Source organism: Phocoena phocoena, chromosome 20, assembly GCF_963924675.1.
Source record: "Phocoena phocoena chromosome 20, mPhoPho1.1, whole genome shotgun sequence".
In the NCBI taxonomy this organism is placed as follows: Eukaryota; Metazoa; Chordata; class Mammalia; order Artiodactyla; family Phocoenidae; genus Phocoena; species Phocoena phocoena.
This window is the reverse complement of record NC_089238.1, coordinates 35,915,219-35,926,772: the sequence shown is the minus strand read 5'-3', so window position 1 is coordinate 35,926,772 and position 11,554 is coordinate 35,915,219. Positions and strand designations below refer to the sequence as shown.

The following is an 11,554-nucleotide window of genomic DNA, read 5'->3' as shown; positions in this document are numbered from 1 at the left end:
ATTATTTTCCCATTTAATCTAATTCAGCAAGGCTTCTCTCTGGGATATGGAGTGGACATTATTTCTTTAAAAATACTTTTTTTGAGAGGGAAGAAACACGTTTTGCCATGCTGTAGGTAAGCAAAAAAATGTATTTGACACCTCATGTAATGGGGATTTTTTTTTTTTTTTTTGTCCACCCCTTTCTGAGTCTCTACAATTGAAAATTGTATTTTTACCGTATTTCATTCCCAAAGGAGATTTTCATAATTTAAATCTCCTGTTCAACTGTACATTTGGAATGGGAGCCTTGACACCATCCTGATTATAACATACATGCTGGACATTACAGAATTTCTCTCCGGGAGCATTCTAATTTTATTCACTCTTTATTAGCATCCTAGCAGAGAGTTGTATTCTGCGCCCTGAACTGGACAATCCCTTCTGATGGGTTGCGGCAGCTAAGACTGTGAAAATTGGGGTCATTTCCCTTCCTGTTCTCATTTGTAATTTTTTAAAAAAATGTACCCATTACAGGCTAGTTTATTCACATAGTTCAGCCTAAAGTGAACTAGAACTTATTTTTAAACTGGGAGGGTGGAGAGGGGCAGGGGAAGAGAAGGAAGGAAGGAAGGGAGAGAGGGAGGGAGGAAGGAAGAAAGAGAGGAAGAAATGAAGGAAGGGGGAAGGAAGGAAGGAGGAAGGAGGCTTGCAATCTCTACAAGAGTACAAGAAAGTATTGGCAACACCCAAACTTGCATTACAACCAAAACGACTATAAGAAAAGAGAGAGTGGGAGTAATGGAGAGAGAAAAGGAAGCGAGGCAAGAAAGAAGACAGGAAGGAAGGGAGGGAGGGAGGAAGGAAAGAAGCAAGGAGGGAAAAGAGAACTTGAAGCGGTTTTTGATAAGTAACATAAATACAAATATAAATACGAAAATTTAAATAAAGCTCACAATATAAAAAGACCTGTTAGCTTACTTGTTCTAATTCCTCAGGTCCACTTTCTTGACTCAAGGGTTTGGGAAATGCCTACTATTGTTCATGTATATGCTTTTGAAAACCAGTGATTTTGTTTTAAAACCTGTTGCAGTGGACCTTTATCTTTCTTCCTCCTTGTTTTTGCAGGAAATTTCAATGAGAAGGAAAGCCAGTGGATCGTGGTCTTAGAAAAGCTGCTTAGATGATGTCTGTTTCCCGTGCTGTAAACACGTGGCAGAGCTGTGAGTAAATGCTCGTCACTGCATGATGAATTGGATGGCTGCAGACCAGAGGCAAACAAAATAATTGTCTCATTTTCGTGGTGATTTGCTTAACTGGGGGGACCATGCCAGAACGGCTAGCGGAAATGCTGTTGGATCTCTGGACTCCATTAATAATATTATGGATTACTCTTCCCCCTTGCATTTACACGGCTCCGATGAATCAGTCTCCAGTTTTAATGAGTGGATTCCCTTTGGAACTAAACAGGCTGAGTGAAGAACAGCGGATTTTGAACCGTTCCAAGAGAGGCTGGGTTTGGAATCAAATGTTCGTCCTGGAAGAGTTTTCTGGACCTGAACCGATCCTTGTTGGCCGGGTAAGCTTCGTTTTTAAGGTCCCAATTTCGGGATCTGTTATTGATCCCTAGACCTTTAACATTAGGCTTGTCACAGTTGTTGCCACACTTAGCTGTAAGTACTTTAGGCCAGATGGTTAGTTAGTTTACCTCTTGGTTCTTTAGGAATATGAATAATCCCATGGTAACAAATTTAAATGTAAACGAACTGCTCTTCTCTGGAAAGCTCTTCCTCCCCATCTCTCCCATCCTCCCCATCTTTTATATCATAGCTTTAATAACACTTGTGTAATGCATACACAAATAAGCTTTTTCGTTCTCATTTCACACAAGAAATCTGCATGCCAAACCTTTCCTGTAACTTATAGCGCTTGGAAGAGGTATGCATTTTTGCTCAGTTTGAATTTCTACCACCTGGATTCCTAAGATGTTATTTTGTTCCATTTTAGTTTGAGGCCATGTATCTCCAATTGCAGGTAGATTTTTCTCCTTTTTATGTTTCTTTTTGTTGTTTGTTGGTTGGTTCAATTATTAACCTAGGATGGGGAAAGGGAAATTCTCAGAGTGGGTGCTTAGCAGTGCTTTGTACTTACTGTAACTCAGTAAATTTTGCAATAGGAAACTGTTGCATTCATTGTCAGATGGAATCAAATGTATAGAATCAAAATTTCAGCTTAGTGGTGCGCGTGTGTGGTGTATGTGTGTGCGCGCGCGTGCACGTGCATCTACGTGTTAGACTGGATTTACATTTGTTTTGTTGCTGTTGGCAGGTTAGACAAATGTTCCTTGTGTGGATAAGGGCTGCCTGCTTTTCAAAGTTTCACTGTGGGTTATTGAAGACTATACATGTTTATTCCTCAGAATCGCTCATAAGCTTCTGTTAATTTTAACACTCACCATCATCATAGGTAGAATTCCAATTACGAGCCTGCCAAGGACTGATTTTCCTGATAAGTCAGATTCAGAAGTGAATCATGCCAATATTATGCGTTTCCCAGATGCAGTGATTTAAAAAAAAGAATTAAATATGGATCTTCAAGACTTGAGTTAACACTTTGTGTCTCGCTAGGAACTTCTGATTCCATTCCTGCTTCTACCTCATTGTCTTGCAACGCAGATTGAGCCTCCCCAAGGATTATGCTTTTTCATTTCATGTAGTTCTACTTGGACAAGGGAAATCATTCAAAGAATATTTATTGAGCCAAGTACCTTTTTAGGCATATGGGGGTATATCAATGAACAAAACACTGACCCCTGCCTTCAAGCAATTCACATTCTGGTCGATACTGTTTTGTATTGAGCAGTCTCATAACGGCACTTTGTAGGCACAGTCCTGTTTGATTTTAGCAGCAGCTCCCTCTGCCTCGCTCTGTATATGTATATGTGTATACGTGTGCATATGTACATATATACAAACAATACGTGTATAAAACAGGTCTACATTCCTTTCTTTGTAAGTCCAAAATACAAAAAAAAATTTTTTTATATGCTTGATACACACTCAGGTAGCAGAACTGACTGGAGGCTATTTATAGTCGTAGTGCATCCCATTGCTGTGACTGTACATATATTTCCCAGCAGAAATGTTACTGTGTTTGATTACAGGGTGCTGCCCCAGACTCTGCTGAAGGTTTTGTTTACTATACAGTTTATCTACCTTAATACATTTCTAAATGTGAAAACTTCTCAGTTCCAAAACATCTGACCCAGCCTGTTTTGAATAGGGGCTTCTTGACCACATTATCTTTTTTTGTTGTTGTTAAGTGCAAACATTGAGACTTTGGTGGGTTAATAAAGTAAACCGAGATCGTAGAGCTAGTAAATGATCTGAATCTGAATCAGGTTGGGGATTCCCAAGGCCATAATTTTATCCACTGTATCCTATTACATCTTAGTGACTAGTTACCATGTATTTAAACTATAATTTGCACTTAAGAATTATTGAGTATAAAATGCAGAGTTCTTAAATTCTTACGTTCTGGAAATTCAAAACTTCTTTAGCCAGCGCTAAGGCAAGGCGTTTTCATACCGTATGAAATTCTGGGTATACGGTACATGCACACATGTATAATTGATGGATATTTTCTCCCTGTTTCTATTAGTGAACTCTGTGGAGGTCTGCCACACTGATGGTATCTGGTGTAATATAAACAAACTTGCTATCCCCAGAACTTTCCATTTTCATCTGAATATAAAAAGTAATTAAATTGGGGTTTGTTTTAGACTCAGGCTCTAATGAGTAATTTTGTCTCCGTTCTTTAAATGTAGCAACAGAGAGAGAGGCAAACAATGTGGCATTTACTGTCCTTTTTTGACTTAGTAATCCTTGAGAAATCCATGCCTCTTTGAACGACAGAAATGTTGCTAGTGAACCCTAGGATTTTGAAACGGCCAAAGTGGTTCTCATCCTTGATGGCTGCTCTTCACATGGCCAATCCCCAAACGATTGTTAAATCCGAGTTAAACTTATTTCTGAAGAACTTTTTCTGCAAACATATCCAATCATATATATTTCCCCTTAAAGAAAATTGCTCCTGAATTATTACAGCTTGGCCTTTGAGGATCTTGAGTTGTAGCAAAGCCCAGAATGCATTTCGGGTGACTGCTGCCGATTATGAGTCAGGCCGAGTGTGGGGAGGATCCGTATCAGGGTGCCCACGGGTGCTTTACAATGTTTTATCTCTGTGCACGCTCTTCCAAGACTGACTCTAAAGCACTTCATCGCTGAGCTTCTCCCCAGGAACTGGCTGAGAAGCATTAGTTACTTGTGAGCACGCCTGCTCTGTAAAAGGCCCTCCTGCGAGTCACCATGGTGGGAGCCTCGGGCCTGGCACACTGAGTTCAAGCTCAAGGGCAGAGCCAGCTTTTAAGTGATTGGCTCTTCAGAGCTTCACATATACCCTTACATCCTTTGTTGTCTGTTTTTACTCTATTGGTAGGCAGCTAGATGCAGAGAAAGAACTAAGCCTTAGAGATGGACTCTGCAGAGGTCTGAATATTGGCTTTGCCACTTCCTGGATGTTTACCCTGGGAAAGTAACTAAAGCTCTTCAAGGGTTACCCAAATAAGATGAATACAAGTAGATGAGAATAATTTATGCACAGTGCCTGCACGTAGCAATTGTAGTCATGATTGTAGTCTTAATTGTGTGTGTGTGTGTGTGTGTGTGTGTGTGTGTGTGTGTGTACTTGGAGAGATGGACAAACTGACAACTACATCACTAGGTGAGCACAGGACTCTGGGAGCCTAAAGAGGGGCCCTTTCAATTAGCCCAGGTTGCTTAGGATGGAGGTGTTGTTTGATATTTCCGTGTGTCTTGAAGGGTAACTGTAACTCAGCTTGATGGCGTGGGATGGAGTGGGAAGTTAGGTGCCCCTGCTGGATAGATTTCGGCTTATGCAACGTCGTGGGAATAGGGTGGGATGACTGAGGGTCCCCTTGATCAGAAGTAGCATAAGCCTCTATGTTTCTCAGTGAATTAAAATGAAGTTGAGATCTGTATTCTTACAGAGCCTTCTCTGCCCCATTCTGTCTAAAATATAAGCGTCCCATCTCTGATATTTCATACCCTTTGACTGTGCTTTATTTTTTCTCCTTCCTGATGATCACTGTCTCACATACTCCATACTTTATCATGTTTATGATTTGTCTCCTACTAGAATGTAAGTTCTACAAAGAAAAGGATTTTGTCTCCTTTGTTCTTCACTGAATATCTCCAGAACCTAGAACACTGCCTGCATATAGGGAGAGCTCATAAATACTTTGCATGAATAAGTGAATGAATAATTCACCTAAATCATGGGGGAATTTATAAAATAAGATAAACCCAATCAGCTTTAATACAAATAGCATTTTTCAGCCAAAGGGGCAGTACATTACTGTCATGTTCTCCTTTTCAGTTGTTTATTTTAGAGACCTGCTGGGTAGTTTAAACATTGTTTCTATGTATTGATTTTAAAAGTCCTTCTTTGAGGTAGTAATAGTGATAAGTTAATTTGTTAAAACAAGTCTCCTTATGAAGGCTGCAGAGTCTTCTCTCTGGAGGCTGTCCCCCTTACTAGTGGCATGAAGCAATTCAGGCTGGGGATTCCATTATCTTCCAATTCTTCTGCAAGCTTACATTTGCGCTTATGTCACAAACTAGACCAAAAATCTTTCTGAATTCTTGAAAAACAAATAGCAGCTAAACAGACTCCGCTCCTGGCTCCAGCTCTCTGTGGTACAAGGTGGTCTGGAGCCTGTTTGTATACACACATAAATATTTAGATTTCTGCATTGCCCAGGACCTCCTGTGTTGACTTTCTCTGGCAATTCTGGAAGAGAATAAGGTGGTACATGGGACCCTTCACCCTATATTCTTATTTGTCTGGTTTTGAAAAGGAAGAGAAGGAAAACCCATGGTGCTTTTCATAAGTCTTGTAACCGAAACAAAAATGTTGTCCTGGGGATGAAATGTGCATGGGTTCTTTAAGGCTGGCGTCTTGATGCCATCATGAGAGCCCTTGGCTGTGAGTCAGGAGGGTGATCGATCAAGTCATTACACAAATATTTATTGGGCACCTACTATCTCTTAAGTGTTGTTACCAGTGGATTCTCAGTTCTGAGCAAACACAGATCCATGCCCTCTGTCATAATGGGCTACTAGGGGTAGACAGATGTTAAGAAAATAATCATAATGTGACATATGCCATGTTAAAACTGAGATAAGTACTCTGACGTGAAGGAACATGGGTCTATGGAAGCTGGAAGCATATAGAGGAAGCTGGTCTATTTGGTGGGATGATGGAATCTTCCTTAAAGGAATCACCTGTGAGCTGAGATGCCAAAACCATGAACTAAGGTGCAGGGTTGAAAAAAGACAGCATTCCCACAGAGGACATAGCATATGCACAAGACTATTTAAGGAGCTGAGAGAGGGTCAGAGTAACTGGAAGACAGAGAACTAGGGCTGAGATCTTTTGAATTAGGTAGAAAGATGGGCAAGGATCTCTTGGAAATCTGGCTTCTGTCTTTTTTCCCCTCTGCTATAAAGGAACTGGAAGAGAAAGTCACACAACGTCTCTCGGGCGCAGTTTCCTCACTTGTAATTGTATAGTGGATTATGGAATTATATTTAAGATACAGATCCCTGTGGAACAGGAAAAGAAAGCAATATAAAAAAAAAAAAAAATGTGTGCAACCTATCTACCCAAGTTCCTTTAGCTCTTGTTCTGTGGTTCTGTGATCCTCTGTTCCTCAGACTGTTTTATTTTGGGAAAAAATGGTTTGCTTTCCAGGTGGTCAGAGTTCTATCCTAAATCCTCTTTCTTACATAAACTCCTCTGCTCTCTTTCCTCCCTTTTCCCCTCCTACCTGGATTTCTGAGCAGTTCCTTATTTGGATATAACTCTCACTGGTGATGCCACATCTATTTATAATTCTCTCCCTCCAAGGTACTGACTCATTTTCTGTCTTTAAATTTGACCTTCTAACCTCCCCTCTTCCCCGTAACTTGGAAATCATTTGGGTGGTGTTTAGTATGAAGGGCACGGGGTGCCAAATAATTACACTATATTACAGTTTACGGTGTCAGCGGCTGGTGAGAAAATTGCACTTGACATGCCATTATTTTTGCTAGCTGTTTGCATGTTAAGAGCACTGGGCTACGCAGCCACAGCCAGATTGTATCTTTGGCCTTGCGAGAACAATTCGCTGTCAGTTTCCTGAAGCTTCTGCCTACTCAGACAGAGACTTGTGCACCAGTAATTTGGCAGGAATGCGAGTCAGCCTCGCATGTCTCAATCTGACCAAACAACAAGGGTTGTCTGCCTTTTGCCCAGTGTCCCAGCTTAGAAATAACAGGCATCCCAGAGCTGTTGGAAGTCTTTTGATGCTGATATAAAAAAAAAAGGAATAGCATTAGTCATGTTTGTTAGCAGAAACCCTCAACACACACACACACACACACACACACGCGCGCGCGCGCACACACACACACACGCACTCACGCACGCAGTCTATTAGCTGACTTTGTACATGAGTAAAATCCCAAGACATCTCCTGATTCTTTCTCTTGGTAGCCCCCAAACTCTCACTGTTTTTTTTCACCTCTGCTATGAAGGTAGATGGAGGGGAAAGTCACACAGGCTCTCGGGCACAGCCAAATTGTATCTTTGTTCCTTACCAAGGGGCCAAGTGAGAGTGTGTATAATCTGCTTATCTCTGTAGATGCCTTGAAAAGTAAATTCCTTCAGACTTACAAGAAGAGCCTTGCACATTTTGTCGGTCCTCTTGAAGAGTCATCTCATTGAGGCAGATACTTTTCCCACTTGAAGCAAAGTGCTAGTAGTTATATGTTTGTGGGTGAAAAAGCCAGATTATGTCACCCTATTTTATGAATAAATAGTACCAAGGTATTCAATGTGGAAAAGAAAGAAAGCAGAGAATTGATTCCTATCACAAATACGAAGCCAAAGCTCAGAGGGAAGAATTGGGCAAACGTAAAGGCTGCACAACTGGGAAGGCTTTCCTTGCATCACATAGCAGAATAGTATGAATCATCCAAAAATGGTTAAAATTTAGAACATGGAAACATGATTGCAACTGAATAAATATCAGAAGCAAGATATAAAATGGGTGTAGAATTTAATTTAAAAATGCATATGTGATATGAACAGAGTACCTGGCATGTATCTATTACGATATGTATGTGTACATAAAAAATATAATCAAACATTAACAAAAATAATCAACTCCTTTGTACCTATCACTCTTGATCATCCATATTCAACAATTTTCACAAACAAAGTCAATACTCTTGATTTTAAAAACTAACGTAAGGAGAATCCTAATCGTATCTATAACCACTATCCACTATTTTCTGATATAAAGATTTCCCCAGTTGAAAACAACATAAGATTATAAAAATCCCAAATGTATGATTCTATCTAATGAATAACTAATAATCATGTAGCCCTAATTAAAAACAAAATAAGGGGGGACTTCCCTGGTAGTCCAGTGGTTAAGAATCCATCTTGCAATGCAGGGGAACATCAATTCGACCCCTGGTCAGGGAACTAAGGTCCCACATGCCGCAGGGCAACTAAGCCCGCGCGCCACAACTAATGAGCCTGTGTGTCACAACTAGAGAGAAGCCCGCGCACTGCAACGAAGAGCCCATGTGCCACAACGAAAGATCCCGCGTGCCACAACTAAGACCTAATGCAGCCAAAAAATAAATAAATATGAAAAAACAAACAAACAAAATAAGAGGTTAATGCCTGATATTAATTCATATTAATAACGGTACCACAAATCAATAAAAGGAAATATACCAATATACTAAAACTTCTTTTCCAATATATATGGTTGGATTATCTTTTTTTATAATTTTCTGCATTTTATTTTCTAGGTTCTGCTTTTACTACGTTGTAAAATATAATAAAATGAGAGAAAAATAAATGACAATGTTATATTGTTCAATTTTTTAAAACCAATGCCATCTATTCATAGCAAATTCACGGGGACCATCATTTAATGTGAAATCAGTTGGTAAATATTAATAGAATTTTTTTACTTTTTAAACCACACCTGTGTTAAACCTTTGGAAGTTCAGTCTCATCAATTAATAAATTAAAGTGCCAGCAATATTTAATCATTTTTATGAAACGATGAAGAGAGAAGGAACAGCCACAGTCTTGCTGCACTGTTGTGTGCATGTTAAATGACTTTCGTTACCATGGAACAGACCACATATTAACCAAAAATTGAAGATTTTGTACTTGGCCTTGAAATGGGAAACTGTCGTATGAAGATTGTGTATTTGGCCTTGAAATTGGAAACTATCTTTGGAGTTTTCAAGTAATGCAGTCAGCCTGCATGTTGCTTTTAACATTTCTGTAAGAATAGTGTAGAAATGTTATTTAAGGTACTATGTTATTTAAGAAAAAGCGTTAATGGCATTTACAGGATCTCATTTGGCATTTACAGGATCTCATGTTTTCTACATAGTAGTTTCTTTAATATTTCATCATTTTTCATCTGTACATATTATTTCTATTATAGTTAACTTAAAATCACTCGCACGCGCGTGCGCACACACACGCACACACAGACACACACTCACACTCACCCCTTGGCATAATTTGATTATATATATTCCTTTTCCTAACTAAGTCTTTGAATATTTTGAAATGTATTAAAGACAGTGTTGTCAGTATTCAAAGATCTGAATATTTCATTAAAATATAGGTATGTTTTCTCATTAGCACCAGCTATTACCTCACTCCCATTTCAAAACATTTAAGAATCTTCTAAGATTTATCTAGGAGGAGAACTAAAATACACTACATTCTTATTAATCAAAGTGAGGGTCTGTAGATTAGCAGCAGCTTGTCACCTGACAGCTAGTTTGAAATGCAGAATTTCATTCTTATTGAATCAGAATCTGCATTTTCACAATAGCCCCTAGGTAATTCCTATGCACATTAAACCATAAAATACATATTTTTAAAGAAATCAGTCAATCATCAGTTAATCCAGGGATAGTGCAAGTCATGCTTTTTGCTCTCTGCAGACAGCTTGAGTAAATTTTGAATACCACTCAGCTAAAGAAAAGAGTCATGGAGCTGGTGTTTGCAAGAGCCCCAGGCAAGGTTGTGGGTAGAAGCCGCTGCTTATCTCATTTGCACCCCTGTAATAAGTGCTGGACACAGCAGGCTGTGGCACCAGTTTGCACATGGGACTCCCCTGTTTTGCAGGTGACAGCAGAGGGAGGTTACTGTCTGTGGAACACCCCTCCCCAAACTTGATTAGTTAACAGGAGCTGTTTCCTGCTCATATCCATGGGCTTCTTTTTCTGCTGCATGTATTTACCACAGCGTGGCAGATGTGCTCTGAAATCTGCAGACCATCAAATGTCACTGGGCTTCTGTGGGAGACAATAGCGGAATCCAAATGAGCCTGGTCAGGAGGGCTGAGGAATATTGGGGGAACAGCAGGGAATAAAACACTGGATGCATATTTCTATTTCTCTCTAATCCTAATAAAGTAACCTAGCTGTATTGTATAGATTATTATTATTACTATTATTATTATTATTTTGGCTGTGACTATCTAGTGGAGACTGTGAACTTGATGACGTTAGCCAGAGACATTAAAGTAGGGGAGAAAAGGAGGTTTAAATATCTATTAAATGTTTACTATATGGTAGACACTTTATAAAGTTTTCTCGTTCAGTCCTCCTGGCAACCGCCTGACGAAGGTACCATTATTCCCAGTGCCAGATCTGGAGAGAGGCACTGAAGGGAAGAGTTGTTTGCTTTAGAGTTTACAAGTGAATAAGTGTTGAAGCCGGGAGTCAAACCCGGGTGTGGTGATCTTTGAACTTGTTCCTGTAATCTCCGCAGCACATGGTCACGTTTGAACCCCGTGCAGGAAGGGCTCAATGTGCTAGGCTGCCACCCCAATTTGTAGATGAGAAAAGTGAGACTCACTGAAGTTAACCGACTACATATCTGTATGGTCTCCAGACTAGATGTAAAAGGTTTAGTAAGACGTAAATAGACATTTAGTGATATCTATCCAATCGCAAAGCCACTACACCTTTTTCTTTGCATGCGTCTCTCTGTGCTTTGGTAGTCAGAGACAGAGGTGGATACAAACCCCTTGAGAGAAGAAAAAATGTCCTTAAGACTAATGCATGTGGTGGCTCTGTTTTATTTCCTTTATGGGGAGATGAAGCTGTCACAGTCTGGGCCTGAGCAGGGCTGGTACCATGTACGAGGTGATTTGTGGGTTCTTCTTCAAATGTAGGGGCTAGCCCAGTGTCTTTCTTTCTGGCATTATCATTTAAAGATACACATTTAAGATGATTATGATGATAAAGTAAGAGATAAATGTTGAAGGAGTAGCAGGAGGAGAAGAATATTTTTCCTGAGCATTTATAAGGCATATTGCTTTGTGCGTTAAATATATGTATAGATGTTGTCTCCATTTTGCAGGTAAGACAATTGCGATGTTGGAACTGAAGCGAATTCT

General features: G+C 39.7%; 1 protein-coding gene across 1 annotated transcript in view; it reads left to right on the top strand.

The window, feature by feature from the left end:
- Positions 1-1,306: 1,306 nt before the first annotated feature.
- The window catches only part of CDH8 (cadherin 8), a 369,599-nt gene continuing 359,351 nt past the window's right edge, over positions 1,307-11,554 (top strand). The window contains exon 1 of the mRNA XM_065898690.1: positions 1,307-1,558. Within this exon, the coding sequence (XP_065754762.1) occupies positions 1,307-1,558 (252 nt within the window). The remainder of the gene's footprint in view (positions 1,559-11,554) is intronic.